Source organism: Bufo gargarizans, chromosome 1, assembly GCF_014858855.1.
Source record: "Bufo gargarizans isolate SCDJY-AF-19 chromosome 1, ASM1485885v1, whole genome shotgun sequence".
Classification (NCBI taxonomy): domain Eukaryota; kingdom Metazoa; phylum Chordata; class Amphibia; order Anura; family Bufonidae; genus Bufo; species Bufo gargarizans.
Window position 1 is genome coordinate 677,599,954 of NC_058080.1, and position 17,376 is coordinate 677,617,329.

Below are 17,376 nucleotides of genomic sequence, written 5' to 3' on the forward strand. Positions count from 1 at the left end.
CATTAATACTCTGCAAGTGTAGGGTTTAAATATTCCATAAATTATATATGGAGGTAAAAACAAATACCGTACATCTATATGCGTGTTGTATTTATAGTATAATTGTCAAGTTTTTAAGTAATGAGAGACGATTTGGAAGGTTTCCAGTTAAGTAGCTGACGTTATCTGTAACTACACTCTGTGGCTTGTAACATCTTGTGCCTGCCAGATCTAATGAGTAAGAGCTCCTTCTGAGCGGTACACTGACTCCTCTGTTTCATCTTACAAGTGTCAGTTACACTACCTGTTATCATCCTGAATGCTTTCTTTCTTGTGCTGGTTTAGTGGTTGGAAGAGCACTGATGTCATTTATAATTTTCAGTAGAATTACACCTCTTGGGAGACTTCTTCTACCTTGTGTAGGTGTATTCACTGTGAGATGGACTTAGCGATAAATGGAAATTAGATGATGAGGAAATGGGTTCTTTGTAGTTTCTCAGATCTCTACATTGTGTTTTCAGGATAACTCATTTTTTTTCTTTGACATTTCAGTTTTTCATTTGTCATTATGATGGGTTTTATTTTACTAGTGTGATTGTTTGTTCTAATTTTTTATCATGGAAAGGACAACCACTGTATACATGACAGCAGGGGTGGACTGGCTATAGAAATCTCCAGGTGGATCGATGCCTGAGGGGCCTCCTGAGCACTCCTCACAGTCGCCAGCTGGATACATAATGAACTTATGCACCTGGTTGGCAGCCGCAGGTGCTCTCCTGAATTCAACTGTCTCAGGACGATCGTACACTTGAATACTGTGGAGAGGGTTGCAGTATTTTGTGCTGCCCTATGATATTGCAGCCCCCCTTCCCTGTACCTCTGTTGTCCCTGCCTACTTGTATTGGCCCACATACAACTTGGGGACAATTTTAGTTTTTTTTCCAGGGCCACTTTAACCCCTTAAGGACACAGCCCTATTTCACCTTAAGGACCAGGCCATTTTTTGCAAATCTGACCAGAGTCACTTTAAGTGCTGATAACTTTAAAACGCTTTGACTTATCCAGGCCATTCTGAGATTGTTTTTTCGTCACATATTGTACTTCATGACACTGGTAAAATGAAGTCAAAAAAATTATTTTTTTTGCACCAAAAAATACCAAATTTAACAAAAATTTGGAAAAATTTGCAAATTTCAAAGTTCCAGTTTCTCTACTTCTGTAATACATAGTAATACCCCCAAAAATGTGGATGACTTTACATTCCCCATATGTCTACTTCATGTTTGAATTATTTTGGGAATGATATTTTATTTTTTGGGGATGTTATAAGGCTTAGAAGTTTAGAAGCAAATCTTGAAATTTTTCAGAAATTTACAAAAACTCAATTTTTAGGGACCAGTTCAGGTCTCAAGTCACTTTGCGAGGCTTACATAATAGAAACCACCCAAAAATGACCCCATCTAAGAAACTACACCCCTCAAGGTATTCAAAACTGATTTTGAATACGTTGTTAACCCTTTAGGTGTTGCACAAGAGTTATTGGCAAATGGGGAGGAAATTTGAGAATTTAATTTTTTTGTCTAATTTTTCATTTTAACCCATTTTTTCCACTAACAAAGCAAGGGTTAACAGCCAAACAAGACGGTATCTTTATTGCCCTGACTCTGCCGTTTACAGAAACACCCAATATGTGGCCGTAAACTACTGTACGGCCACACAGCGGGGCGTAGAGTGAAAGGTGCGCCGTTTGGTTTTTGGAAGGCTGATTTTTATGGACTGGTTTATTTACACCATGTCCCATTTGAAGCCCCCTGATGCACCCCTAGAGGAGAAACTCCCTAAAAGTGACCCCATCTAAGAAACTACACCCCTCAAGGTATTCAAAACTGATTTTACATACGTCGTTAACCCTTTAGGTGTTGCACAAGAGTTATTGGCAAATGGCGATGAAATTTGAGAATTTCATTTTTTTGCCTAATTTTCCATTTTAACCCATTTTTTCCACTAACAAAGCAAGGGTTAACAGTCAAACAAGACTGTATCTTTATTGCCCTGACTCTGCTGTTTACAGAAACACCCCATATGTGGCCGTAAACTACTGTACGGCCACACAGCGGGGCGTAGAGGGAAAGGTGCGCCGTTTGGTTTTTGGAGGGCTGATTTTTATGGACCGGTTTTTTGACACCAAGTCCCATTTGAAGCCCCCCTGATGCACCCCCAGATTATAAACTCCATAAAAGTGACCCCATCTAAGAAACTACACCCCTCAAGGTATTCAAAACGGATTTTACAAACTTTGTTAACCCTTTAGGTGTTGCACAAGATTTAATGGAAAATAGAGATACAATTTCAAAATTTCACTTTTTTGGCAGATTTTCCATTTAATTTTTTTTTTTCCAGTTACAAAGCAAGGGTTAACAGCCAAACAAAACTCATTATTTATGGCCCTGATTCTGTAGTTTACAGAAACACCCCATATGTGGTCGTAAACCGCTGTACGGGCACACGGCAGGGCGCAGAAGGAAAGGAATGCCATACGGTTTTTGGAAGGCAGGTTTTGCTGGACTGTTTTTTTTTTACACCATGTCTCATTTGAAGCCCCCCTGATGCACCCCTAGAGTAGAAACTCCAAAAAAGTGACCCCATTTTAGAAACTACGGGATAGGGTGGCAGTTTTGTTGGTACTAGTTTAGGGTACATATGATTTTTGGTTGCTCTATATTACACTTTTTGTGCGGCAAGGTAACAAGAAATAGCTTTTTTGGCAGCGTTTTTTATTTTTTTATTTACAACATTCATCTGACAGGTTAGATCATGTGGTAATTTTATAGAGCAGGTTGTCACGGACGCGGCGATACCTAATATGTATACAATTTTTTTTATTTATGTACGTTTTACACAATGATTTCATTTTTAAAACAAAAAAAATGTTTTTGTGTCTCCATAGTCTAAGAGCCATTGTTTTTTCAGTTTTTGGGTGATTATCTTAAGTAGGGTCTCATTTTTTGCGGGATGAGATGACGGTTTGATTGGCACTATTTTGGTGTGCATATGACTTTTTGATCGCTTGCTATTACACTTTTTGTGACGTAAGATGACAAAAAATGGCTTTTTTTACACCGTTTTTATTTTTATTTTTTTACGGTGGTCACCTGAGGGGTTAGGTCATGTGATATTTTTATAGAGCCGGTCGATACGGACGCGGCGATACCTAATATGTATACTTTTTTTTTATTTATGTAAGTTTTACACAATGATTTCATTTTTGAAACAAAAAAAATGATGTTTTAGTGTTTCCATAGTCTAAGAGCCATAGTTTTTTCAGTTTTTGGGCGATTATCTTAAGTAGGGTCTCATTTTTTGCGGGATGAGATGACGGTTTGATCGTTACAATTTTGGCGTACATGCGACTTTTTTGATCACTTTTATTACCTTTTTTTGGGAAGTAAGGTGGACAAAATTTCAATTTCATCATAGTTTTTTATTTTTTATTTTTATGGCGTTCACCGTTCGGGTAAAGTAACATGACCGTTTTATAGATCAGGTCGTTACGGACGCGGCGATACCAAACATGTGTAGGGAATTTTATTTTTTTAATTTTTAATCAGTGATAAATGTGTTTTTTGATTTTTACCTTTTTTTCACTTTTTTTTTGACCCAGACCCACTTGGTTCTTGAAGATCCAGTGGGTCTGATGTCTGTATAATACAGTACAGTACAATATATATTGCACTGTACTATATTTTACTTACACTGAACAGATCTATGCTTTCAGCACAGATCTGTTCAGCACCATGGACAGCAGGACGCCTGAGAGGCGTCCTGTTGCCATGGGAACCTTCCCCGTCTGCTCAGTTATGGTCAGAACTGCGCAGACGGGGAAGGGTAAGGACGGGGCTCTGGGGGGGGGCTGTCTGGGGGCTCTCTCCCTCTCCATCGGGGGGCTGCAAAGGCACTGCAGCCCCCCGATCGGAGAGGGAGGGAGCTCCCTCTTACTGTTAACTTTTTCCATACAGCGGTCCGTACGGACCGCTGTATGGAAAGGGTTAAACGGCTGACATCGCATCACCGATGTCAGCCGTTTATACCAGGGTGCCAGCAATGTGCTGGCACCCTGGTATACCCACTGTACACCAACGATTACGCAATAGGAGGCGGGCGGGGGATCGCGATCCCGCCTGCCGCACCGCCCGCCTTCCGCACCGCCCCCACCGCCCGCAACACCCCCCCTGCACCTCCCACCGGGCTAAAATCATTCAGAGGTGCAGGGGGGGGTGATAAATATATATTTTCGCCACACTAAAGTTTCTGATCGCCGCGGTCAGGGACCGCAGCGATCAGAAACTGCAGAAAGCGCAACAAACCGCAGGTCTGAATTGACCTGCGGTTTGTTGCGATCGCGGACATGGGGGGGTCACGGGACCCCCCCGCGCATTTAGCCGAGGTGCCTGCTCAATGATTTGAGCAGGCACCTTGTTCCGATCACAGCCGGCCGCACGGCAGTGATCGGAACAACACATGACGTACCGGTACGTCATGTGTCCTTAAGGACTCGGGAAACATGCCGTACCGATACGTCATGTGTCCTTAAGGGGTTAAGTTCTCAGTCTGCCCACTCATGACAGAATAGCTTGCCAATACTCATGGTCCCTGTTCCTGGAGAATCAACCGGTCCTTCTGGTCCTTCACAGGAAAAGAGAAGGGTGGGTAAACTGCAAAAGCTGACCATACACAGTGTAGATTTGAGATGATCAGAAGGGCATATTTAGAAGATTTTCCGACAATAACACAAATGAGCCTCTCGGATGCAAAGGCAAATATCCGTCGAACTGGATTTTGTGTGTCAATGTTGTGTATAGCTAGTGGTTACTTGAAATGTGGCTCAGATTTCAGATATAAGCCAAAAGGCATGGGTCTACAAATTTGCCTCTGACCCATCTATGGAAGCCCAATGCATGTCACAAAGCATGGCAGACATCAATCTGCCAATTGTAGGTGATGCATCTTTTTAACAAATGGGATTTTTTCTTTAACCGCTAAGCGTGTGGAAATGTTCTGAAAAATGATCTCATCTGAGACTCACCACCCTTCAGTGCAACTATATGATTCCCTTTATATCTAAGTCTATAGCCATTATGTGAACAATGTGCTAGTGATAACATTTCTCTTCACCCAGAACCTATGTTTTTCCTTTTCACTGTCTGACTTTGTGTCTTTTCTTCTTTTCTGGAGGTCAGGTTGCCAAACTTTACCGTGATTCCAGCCTAGGAAACGTTGTGAATATCATAGTGACCCGACTAATAGTCCTCACAGAAGATCAGGTAGGTGCTCATTCATGTACATATATCTGATGCCTCCATGTGTTATACACAGTGCATTTGGTAGATGTTTGGCTGGCTGGAAACCGCTATGTAGGATGTCTTTCATTCTCTGGCTTTACTCATGGGAAACCTAATACTGTATAATAGAACATAAATATTAATCTGAGTTCTGTCTCATGCACACGACCGTTGTTGTCTTGCGGTCCATTTTTCACGGATCCATTGTTCCGTATCTGAGGTTTTTTTCCCCTCTCATTTAAGTCCTCTTCCGTTCCGTTATTCCACAAAACATATCCGTATGGTTTCCGTATGCGATCCGTTTTTTGCGGATCGGAAACAGAAAAAGTAACTTATTTATCACCAAATACATGAGTAATATGGGCTTGGCATATCATTTCTACAGTATGGATCTGCAAAATACAGATGACATACGGATGTGTTCCGTGTGTGTTCCAATTTTTTGCGGACCCAATGACTTGAATGGGGCCTTGGACCATGATTTGCGGACAATAATAGGACATGCACAACTTTTTTTGCGGAACTGAAATAAGGAAACAAAATGCACACGGAGTACCTTCCGTTGTTTTTGCGGACCCATTGAAGTGAATGGTTCCACATATGGTCCGCAAAAAGAACAGAAGCGTAAAGAAAATATGTTTGTGTGTATGAACCCTTAGGCAGCTGGATGTGCCGCAGTTATGGGAATGTCAATTTATCTTTAAAGTACTACTCATAAAACTGTGACTGTCTTCCATTAGGGGGGTCACAGGCCTATTGATGTGTTAAATGGCCGCTCGTTGATAATGTTAAATAGTTCTATTGACATAATCATTCATACATTTGGAACACACAATACGTCTGCTCAGTAATACGCTGGCTGAACTCTGGGTCAGATTTTATAGAGATAAATATTGGCAAGGAAAGATTATTCCTAGAAACCACTGCAGCTAATTATAGTCCCATTTTAGTCTTCAAAAGGCTTAACAACTGACCTTAGTAATTTGCTTGGAACATTCCTGGTATGCTTCTTGTATTGCAGCCAAACTTGGAGATAAACCACCATGCGGACAAGTCCCTCGACAGCTTCTGTAAGTGGCAGAAATCCATCCTCTCGCACCAGAGTGACGGGAACACCATTCCAGAGAATGGCATCGCTCACCATGACAATGCTGTACTCATCACCAGGTAGGAACTGGTTTGTTGACATGCATGTTTCACTGGCTATTTTATGGTAAAAATGGTTGCCCATGGTGCTTAGTCCTAGTATCCCCACTGTTGCCACCAGATTTGCGTGCAGTCGATGACCTATAAAACTTTTTTACTTGTAGACTTGTAGATGGACTCTATGTTGTCTTTGTGCAGTAGGTTTATTGATCATATAGATCCCTCTGCTACCTTAAATTGGCCTAAAGAATAAAGTGTAACATTATCAACAACGTGTTTCCGTAATAATTAATTTGCTATTAGCATTATTCTTGGTTTTATCTAGTTATTTTTCTTGTTTTTGGTCTGAATGTTTTTAGTACCCAACAGTCATTCAAAAGAAATTCCAAAAGTAGCGTGCTGTCTAAATGTGAATGGATGTCTTAAATTTTGGGGTACAAGTACTATAGAGGCAACCTATTGAATTGCGATTGGGGCTTCTAGATTTAGGGGGCCCAGCCTTGGTTTCATGCATCACTTACTTTAATGAGTGGTTACAAACTGTACAGAAAACACTGTTCATAGGTTGGACAACGTTAGAAAATGAGGGTGAGAAATCAATTCATGGATCATGGTTTTGGTGTGTGGTGTTCTCAACCACTACTGGATAACAGTCCTATTTTAGTCTTTGCTGTGGTCCCCCTCTTCTTTACTATACGAGTATCACAGCTTTTTTCATTCAGGCTATGAAAATTATGTTACTTATGATAACATTTCGCGCCCACATTCATGTACATGTTGCCCCTGTTTTTCGAGTTAATATATGGGTAGCTCAATGGACAGTAATTGTAGTGGACATATTGCTCTTTATGACAGTACTGATCTGTGTAATTATTAGGAGCATTTCTTCTACTACCCTGCCTCCAAATTGAAGTTAAACTTTTTCCTATACTAAGCAGGTCTGAGAATGACGGAGGTGCTTACATGTGCCCATTAGGAGGTTCTCCTGTAAATGTCAACATTTCATTATGGTGCGCTGTCTCCAGTTTTCCTGTTTTCAGTATCGGACATGTCATAAGGGCCACATTGGTCTTAGTCCTACCACTGATATAGTGAACAATTTGGTTCCAGGTATCGGTCATATAAAACCCTTTTTAACTCCTCATATATTCTTGTAGCATGCTCATATAATTTTCTAAGTGAATCCACTTCCTTCTAAAGCTCACCATATACCTCATATTAATGGCAGCTGAACACACCGATTTCAGTGGTACCATCTAATGTATATGGAGGTGTCCCAATTTTTCCTCAACAGCAGATGTCTGGGGAAAGAAGGATCATGCCACCAGAATTCAACATAACCGATCCTTTTGCTCACAGCAGAGTTAAGATGCCGCCAGAGGTTTCTAGCAGAGCTGGTGGCTTTTAACCTACAAAAGCTGACGCCTTAACAGCTATTCCATTGCATCCCCCATACACATGCATGCTTGACTTTCCCAAATGTACATGTGCTGACAATGGGGAGAAGGGTGTAACTTGCTGCCAGACACTTCTAATAGCGGCTTATATCCCGTAAAATTCAACAAGCCTAATCTTTCTTTTCCACAACTTCATTTGTTGAGGGAGAGTTCGACTTTGCTCTTAGGTGTGTGGATATCATTACTCCCCAGGCATGCTTGTATATGGTGAGGTTGAAGGAATAGCCGTCGGCTAAACGAATGGTCAACTGAAGTCTATCTAAAGTGTATGGCTAGCTTACATAAAACTATATGTGTGTGTGTGTATGTATGTATGTATGTATGTATGTATGTGTGTATATATATATATATATATATATATATATAATACAGTATATCCTATTGTGGTTTAATGATGAATTGCACCAAATGATAAGCTCCTTTTATATACATATGACATAGTTTGCACCGTTTTTACATTGATGCCAAGTATAAAGAAATGCCATCTTCTGGATTTGCAGTAGAAGGAGATTGTATCCAGTGCACTTGGCCCCTGCGTCTTATTTCATGACTTCATTGTCACCATAGATGTTCACCTGTAATTTGTTTTACTAGTGGTGAGAGGTCTTGTCTTCTACCTGTTCTTTCCCTCGCAGTCATATATTTAATAGCATATAATTTACTGTGTATTTAAACCTGCAGCGGTCTAGTTGCTTAAGAATAATCATTCTGATTTTGATTAGTATATTTAGGTTATGCGTTACATCTGGCTCAGTGATTGGTAGAGGTATTGCTACAGTATATTTGAATGATGTGTTCCTGGGAGATTACTTTAGGCTGTTGTGTTCTACGGTTTATGTTTTTTCTTTACCTTTTATTTGATTACCTAATATGGTCTTGGGTATACTGAAAAAGTCATTGGGACAATGATTCTAGTTCTCCCCATGTAGGGAAAAATTCATGTTTCTTACAAAATGACGCAAACATAATTTTGGCAATGTAATTTCCCAATAAAAATACTGGTGCTGTCTATGAAACTTCTAGCTCGGATCTCATGTCCTCTATTGTAGAAAATGTTGTGAATACTGGCACATTTTTATCCAGTTCTGCATATTCACATAAAATATTATGCTGTAGTTTAGGCTAGTTTCACACTAGCGTTTGAGAGCTTGACGGTACAGCCTGCCAATACTCTCTGAATCTGGCATTGATGGAAGCTGCCTGAATGCCCGCAGGCTCTAACTATAATGGTGACCGACGGAGATCTGTCTTCAACCTGGCAAACATGCAGAGAATCAGCCGGACAAAAACTGCAGCATGCAGAAAGAGCGAGATGCTGGAAGGAGACAGAGATGCTGCTTCTGGCTGTTGCAAGATTCGTTTCTCACCCCAGTGCTGGATTTACAGTTACACTACTCAGTATAGCTGTGCTACAGAGCAGTAAAGAAGTCATATAATAGCCAGATAGAGTGTTATACCTCCTGTACACACATGACAGCTTATTTGGAAAAGCCACCTCAAACGATCATATGTTTCTCACCTCAATTCTGGATTCACAGTTACACTGCTGAGTACAACTGTGCTACAGAGAGATAAGGAAGCAGAATCTACTCTTCTGTGTCCTGTCTAGGGAAGACCTTATGGCAGCTGTCTGTACACATTGGCCCAGGGCAAACTGACAAATGTGCCTAATGTGCAAATGCGCCTAATTTATGACGAGTAGTGTTGAGCAAAGCGAGCTTCGGATCATAGATCCGAAGTTGCCTCGGTCAAAATTTGGTTTGAATGCTGTACAGAGATTTATCTCTGTACAGAATTCTAATGTATGGGCTCCGGCAAGGGAAATTCGTTATCACCGAAGTGTCGCGGGACTCCATTGAATAACTTAGAACTTCGATTTTTAAACTTGAAAACCAGTTTAAAACTTAGATTCGAAGTTTGCTTCGGTACGGAGGTACTAGTCGGTACCAAAGCAGACTTTGGATCCAAGTTTAAACATGGTTTTCAAGTTTAAAAATCGATGGCTGAAGTTATTTCCCGAAGTCCCGGGAGGCTTCAGAGATAATGAGTTTCACCTCGCCGGAGCCCATACATTTGATTGCTTTACGGAGATGTATATCTGTACAGCATTAAAACTTTTTTGAATGAATCCACTTCGGATCTTGGTTCTGAAGCATGAATCGCTCAACAATAATAACAAGTCGCACGGCTCTTCATAAATTAGGCACATCCTCCTGCAGTCCATGCTCCTAACCAGAAATCTAGAACTGCTCAGTGCTGCTGTAGATTTCTGGTGTTTACGCTCGTTTTCTGGTAAATTTGTCAGGGTGGCTGACCAGGCCCCCTTTCCTGCCCTGGTCACACCCCATTTCAGAAAAGTGGCAAGAACAGTGATAAATGCAACAATGTTTTAAAATGTTGCACCCAGGTGCAAAGGACATGATAAATCTCCCCCTATGTGTTGAATTGTTGAAATGTTGGATAATATTATCTACAATATTTTGCTCAACGAAATGTTAATGAGAGAACTGTTGAAAGCCTGGCTACATGGGAAGTTTTATACTTTGTGCATATATGTGCAAGGTGAGGCAGTGACAGGCCTCACATATGAAGGATAGTATGCATCTCCTAGAATGGTGCAAGAAACCTATTAAGGAGATACATATTGTGGTTTGCTGTGGTGCACCTGAGACGTGCCACCGAGGTACCCGGCATTGGTGGAGTGGAAGCCAGAAGCTAGAGTGTCCAATAAGATAGTGGACACTGTTGTAACCTAGTATAGCTGGTAACAGCTAATCCGGGCCTGGCTTTTACTGGGAGTAAGCAAAGAGCTGGGTGGGTACCTACTCCCCACGATCCACTCCGGGGTTTATACGCGGCTTATGTCCACAGTTGTGTTTTAAAAGTGAGCAGCAGGAAGCAGGGTGTGTCTGTGGAGTGAGAGGCTGCAGATCACACCCTGCAAGGCACGTGTGAAGAAAACACTGGCCTGTGGACTGATTTACCTGACTCGGCTGCGATTCGGCTGGAACAAGCAATAAACGGTCTTTTAGGAAGCTGTCTTACATTTAGAAGTGGCGGTGGATCTGCCGAAGTAATGGAGAGGCCTGTGCCTCCTTATAACTGTGGCAGATTCACCTCCAGGTATAGGGCTTATTAAGTCTAAAACGCCAGTCTTAATAAATGTGCCTTATAGTTTCTGTGCAGCAGATTGTGCTGTGTAAACAGGGACCTGCTGCCCAGAAACAACGATTCTCTATAGGGACTAGTGAAGTCCTTATAAAGAGAAGATGATTGCTGCATGTAAATGTGACGAGCAGGCAATTATTGGGAATGAATAGTTTGTTCCCGATAGTTGCCTACCAAGTTGGACCTAAATCTTTGCTGAAACCACAAAAGTGTAGCAGCGCTTCTCAGAGCACTCTGCACCTTCAGGTTTTATCAGCTCTGCTTGGCTTTTCCAGCATGCAGAGAATGGCTCCATAAAAAGCTTTAGGAGCCAATGAGCGATGCTGCACCTTCATGGTTTCGGCAAAAATGTACCTCTTTCATATTTTTACCTCCAGCAGGTGGAGAGGGGCACCTCTGTACAGGGAAAAAGCCAACAGGACCTTTGTCCCTTCATTGTTGAGATCGCAGAGGGTCTCATAGTGTAAACTCGCTCCAATCATGATGTTACGTTATATCCTAGCGATATGCCATTACATTATAAATTCAGAATACCGCTTAAAAAAAATAATTCCAAAGACATTTTAATTCACCCACAATGGCAATGATATAGAATTTTTTTAATACCCTAAATGTTAATTCAGAATATGAGACTGGAGCAGGCACAGATGAAATTGTGTTGTTTTTTTCTTCTCATTATTCAGTTATGTGGAAATATTTTGCCACATTTTCATGGCGTGATGACTTGCGTGGAGAGAATATGAATGAATAATTTGTCTGAAGAATTTTTGTCACTCATCTTCCTACAAACTATATCTCAGCATGAGTCATAAAAATCATAACATTCAAAGATTTCACTGAGGAAATTTTTTGTGGCACCAATATAGGATGTCTGTTATAGCATTCACTAATTTATTTCCCAAACCATGGAGAGTGGCCAGTTGAGTAGTCTGCATTTTTGCATATGAAAAATGCTTGCTATTTTTTATTGAAATTTTTATAGGAGCAGAACATGCGTAAGCTAAATAATTTTCAGGTGAAATAGAAAGCTGGATTATGGATTAATACTTAATGGTAAGTGCTTTCGAAGTGAATTTATAAAAGAAATGGTTTCGCCACCATCATTTTATTATATGTTTTAGCAGTAAAAAATAACTTTTGGAAGACATTGAGGTCTAGGCAACACGACAATAACATATTTCCATCTATGTAATAAGTGGAACAAAAAATATCACAGTTAAGCAGCTGCCTTCAGTAAAGTACAGTCATGTGAAAAAATTAGGACACCCTTTGAAAGCATGTGGTTTTTTGTAACATTTTTAATAAAAGGTTATTTCATCTCCGTTTCAACAATACAGAGAGATTAAAGTAATCCAACTAAACAAAGAAAACTGAAGAAAAGTCTTTTCAAGATCTTCTGTAAATGTCATTCTACAAAAATGCCTATTCTAACTGAGGAAAAAGATAGGACACCCTCACATGTATTCCCTCTTAAATTGGCTCAGATCTCACACAGGTATATCACACCAGGTGCACATAATTAGTAGATCGTTACTCTGCATGTTGAATGAGGCTTGCCCTATTTAAACCTCAGACATTTAGTTTGGTGTGCTCCTGACTGTTTAAGTGAGAGTGAGCACCATGGTGAGAGCAAAAGAGCTGTCAGAGGACTTCAGAAAAAAGATTGTAGCAGCCTATGAGTCTGGGAAGGGATTTAAAAAGATCTCAAAAGATTTTGAAATCAGCCATTCCACTGTCCGGAAGATAGTCTACAAGTGGAGGGCTTTCAAAACAACTGCCAACATGCCCAGGACTGGTCGCCCCAGCAAGTTCACCCCAAGAGCAGACCGCAAGATGCTAAAAGAGGTCTCCAAAAACCCTAAAGTGTCATCTCGAGAACTACAGCAGGCTCTGGCTACTGTTGATGTAGAAGTACATGCCTCTACAATCAGAAAGAGACTGTACAAGTTTAACTTGCATGGGAGGTGTGCAAGGAGGAAACCTTTGCTTTCCAAGAGAAACATCGAGGCCAGACTGACATTTGCCAGAGATAAAGTTGACAAAGACCAGGACTTCTGGAATAATGTTCTTTGGACAGATGAGTCCAAAATTGAATTATTTGGACACAACAGCAGAGGACATGTTTGGCGTAAACCAAACACAGCATTCCAAGAAAAGAACCTCATACCAACTGTGAAGCATGGAGGTGGAAGTGTCATGGTTTGGGGCTGCTTTGCTGCAGCAGGACCTGGTCAGCTCACCATCATAGAATCCACGATGAATTCTACTGTGTATCAGAAGGTGCTTGAAGAACATGTGAGACCATCAGTTAGAAAATTAAAGCTGAAGCGGAACTGGACCATGCAACATGACAATGACCCAAAACATACTAGTAAATCAACCAAAGATTGGCTGAAAAAGAAGAAATGGAGAGTCCTGGAATGGCCAAGTCAAAGTCCAGATTTGAATCCCATTGAGATGCTGTGGGGTGACTTGAAAAGGGCTGTACGTGCAAGAAACCCCTCAAACATCTCACAGCTGAAAAAGTTCTGCATTGAGGAGTGGGGTAAAATTTCCTCAGACCGATGTCGAAGACTGGTAGATGGCTACAAGAACCGTCTCACTGCAGTTATTTCAGCCAAAGGAGGTAACACTCGCTATTAGGGGCAAGGGTGTCCTATCTTTTTCCTCAGTTAGAATAGGCATTTTTGTAGAATGACATTTACAGAAGATCTTGAAAATACTTTTCTTCAGTTTTCTTTGTTTAGTTGGATTACTTTAATCTCTCTGTATTGTTGAAACGGAGATGAAATAACCTTTTATTAAAAATGTTACAAAAAACCACATGCTTTCAAAGGGTGTCCTAATTTTTTCACATGACTGTATACACACAGTATATATACATTATACATGTTGCATCACATGAAACTACAACAAATAAATGTGAAGGCAATCGTCCAAAAATTGCAGACCCACATTTTTTGTATTTTTTTTTTTTGAAGAATTAGTCTGATCGTTCAGTAAATGACATCTGGTAATGCTATCTTATAGTGTGCATGTTAGGTCATTGGCTGATTTTCAACTTATAGGAACTTGGCTGTGGGCAGATTTATTTTGTGATTTAATTTAGCTTGGTCTAGCTCCTGAATGGCTAAAGATGTGTAGTTTTGGCAAATGGATATATTGGGGAGATTTACCAACCGAATGTAACTGGAATTCAGGTTCATTTTGAGGCAAAAAATGTGTGTACATTTTTTGCTCCCTATTTATTGTGTGTTTTAGACACTTTTTGCTCCCCATAGTTTTGAAAAGTGTCTAGGAAATGAGGGTTTGGTTTAGAACAGGGGCATGTCTTGAAATGTAAAAAGAAAGCAAGTGGAGATAGTATACAAAAATATCACTTTATTCTCAAGTATAAAATATGGGAAAAGGACGGGATGGTAAACAGAATACAGAGAAGCGAAGGGCAGTATACACAACTGCATATACATCTGTATCCATGCGACAATGAGCATAGATGGCACACAGGAAAAAGTGGTAGGAAGTCACGGATAGCCAGGTCTATATAGCAAAAATGTCCCGGTCAGGGCTATATATAATTAAGGATAGAAGACAATTGTAACTGGATGTCCGTGATTAGTACCACAACGTCCAGGAGTCATAAGCGATCAAGACAGACAGATATAATACAAAAAATAATAACTTAAGTCTAGTCTACCGCTGAATCCTAAGGTATAGCAATATTTTGAAAGGTATCAAAAGCCGTGAGGTGAAACGCGCGTCGAGGTCCTGCGCTTAGGGTTCAGTATCCTCCTGCATTCATCATGGCTTCAGGTACGTCCTGCGTATAGCATTGCTCTATATTCATATATGGTTTTTCACCACATCCATATTAGGCCTTTTTTGATACCTTTCAAAATATTGCTATACCTTGGGATTCAGCGCTAGACTAGACTTGAGTTATTATTTTTTGCATTATATCTGTCTGTCTTGATCACTTATGACTCCTGGACGTTGTGGTACTATTCACGGACATCCAGTTACAATTGTCTTCTATCCTTAATTATATAGCCCTGACCGGGACATTTTTGCTATATAGACCTGGCTGTCCGTGACTTCCTACCACTTTTTCCTGTGTGCCATCTATGCTCATTGTCGCATAGATACAGATGTATATGCAGTTGTGTATACTGCCCTTCGCTTCTCTGTATTCTGTTTACCATCCCGTCCTTTTCCCATATTTTATACTTGAGAATAAAGTTATATTTTTGTATACTATCTCCACTTGCTTTCTTTTTGCTATGCTGTATGCTGTACAGGTGGAATGTTTTGCTGTCTAGGTTTGACAGAGAGGTGTTTTGTAGGTTTACTATGTCTTGAAATGTGCCAAAATTTTAGAATGAAATCTTGATCTAAAGTACGCCAACCAAGAGGTGGTGTAAAGAAGGTGCACCAAAGCTATCACACAGCGTAAGCCACTGTTTTAGATTTGGAGCATGTTCTGCCTGCCTAGTCCAGTTTTAAGCTGGCTAAGAATAATCGTAAATCTTACGCACTGTGTGTTGCAGTGGCAGCCTGTGCCTGCTGCTGTTACACTCCTTCGGGGGGTCACAAGTGCGATGTGACTTGTGAGGTACGTGCACGCATCCTAGTCTCCTTCTGCCAATGGCTGTTTTTCTTGTATTTAAAGCATCTTCCCCTGGGGCTGGTGTCTCAGCTTTAGGTTTTCTACGTTGCTTGTTCCTAGTTAAGGTGCGCTGTTGTTTACCTGTGTACCGACCTCTGCCTGTTTACCGACTCTAACCCTCTGCTGCCTCACCTGACCGTAGCTTGGACCAGATTTACATGAACTCTGCCTGCCTTTACCTCTGTCTATTTCCTGACTAGGAGTATTGCCTGACCCCTCAGTGCTTTGTACCCGTGTCTGACCGCAGTGGGTCAGCTACCAACCACTTTGGGACTATTCCAAGAGGTAGTGGCATGGTGGCTCCGCTGCAGCGTAGTCCATATCTCTGTGTAGGGGATAATCACGGTGGCTCAGTGGTTAGCACTGGTGCCTTGCAGCATTGGGCTCCTAGGTTCGAATCCAACCAAGGGCAACATCTGCATGGAGTTTGTATGTTCTCCCCGTGTTTGAGTGGGTTTCCTCCGGGTACTCCAGTTACCTCCCAAAGACATACTGATAGGGAACTTAGATTGTTAGCCCCATTGGGGACATTGTGATACTAATGTCTGTAAAGCGCTGTGGAATATAGTAGCACTATATAAGTGCAAGTGCATAAAGGGTGACTGCCAGGATAACACCCTTAGATAATAATAATAAAATGTATATAGTGCACCATATTCCACGGCGCTTTACAAATTCATAGGGTTCATGTACAAAACAAAAGTAACTGGCTAATATGCAACTGAAACACTAGAAGTCAGGGCCCTGCTCGCAAGAGCTTACAATCTATGAGGAATTGGGGGTGATACATAAGGTAGTTGATTGTGATAAGTAGGATTTGAGCCATTATTGAACTAACATGAGTGGTGCCAGACAATCTGCTTCGGGTTTGGGACTACTAGAGGATCGAGTTTAGGCTCTAGCCTGAAGTCAAACAGGTTGATTGGTGCAGTGGTTCCTCACCCACTTGTGCTTATAAATGGTCTGACATATATGTATTATGACAAAATAAGATTGGATCTCTGATTTGTAAAGAGTTTTTGTTTAGTTTTTTGGCGCTGACCACAAATACAGCTGTGTTTAAAAATAAAAATAAAAATAAAAAAATTGCTAGTGTATGGATACCTTGCCCTTGGCCCAGCCCTGGCTGAATCTAATGTGTAGCCTTTCGATAGAGCCAGCAAATGCATTTGAAGCTCCTACAATACATTGAGTTGGCGTCCACTGGCTTAGACAATGAGGGTGAGATGCCATTTGCTGTACCCTCTTCGAGAAATAGCAATGGCCTCATGCTGTTCTTGTAATTTACAGCAATATATATATTTTTTTAACATCTCTTGTCTTATCTAGAGGACCTGAAATAGACACAATTTGTGCTCACTGCAAGTGTCAAGTAAGGGGCAAATTTACTTTATTATTTTGACAAGTTTATTAATATGAAAATAGTGGGCTTTTTAAGTGCTCTCACTGCAGCTATTTTTTTTTCTATTTTATGTTCCTAACAAAATTACTTTTCCATAGTGTAGAACTCTGACATTTTAAGTAACAAGAGAACAAATCATTGGATCTCCTTATGTGCAAATATCAAGATACTGGCCTGTGTCCATTAATAAAATGCCTACAAAAATGTTTATTGGGTGAG

At 40.8% G+C, this 17,376-nt stretch overlaps 1 protein-coding gene across 3 annotated transcripts in view; it reads left to right on the top strand.

Moving 5' to 3' along the window:
* ADAMTS6 (ADAM metallopeptidase with thrombospondin type 1 motif 6) overlaps positions 1 to 17,376 on the top strand; it is a 270,149-nt gene that overhangs the window by 46,309 nt on the left and 206,464 nt on the right. For all 3 annotated transcript variants that reach the window (XM_044292316.1, XM_044292332.1, XM_044292325.1), the window contains exons 6-7: positions 5,217 to 5,300; positions 6,340 to 6,485. In XM_044292316.1, the coding sequence (XP_044148251.1) occupies positions 5,217 to 5,300; positions 6,340 to 6,485 (230 nt within the window). The remainder of the gene's footprint in view (positions 1 to 5,216; positions 5,301 to 6,339; positions 6,486 to 17,376) is intronic.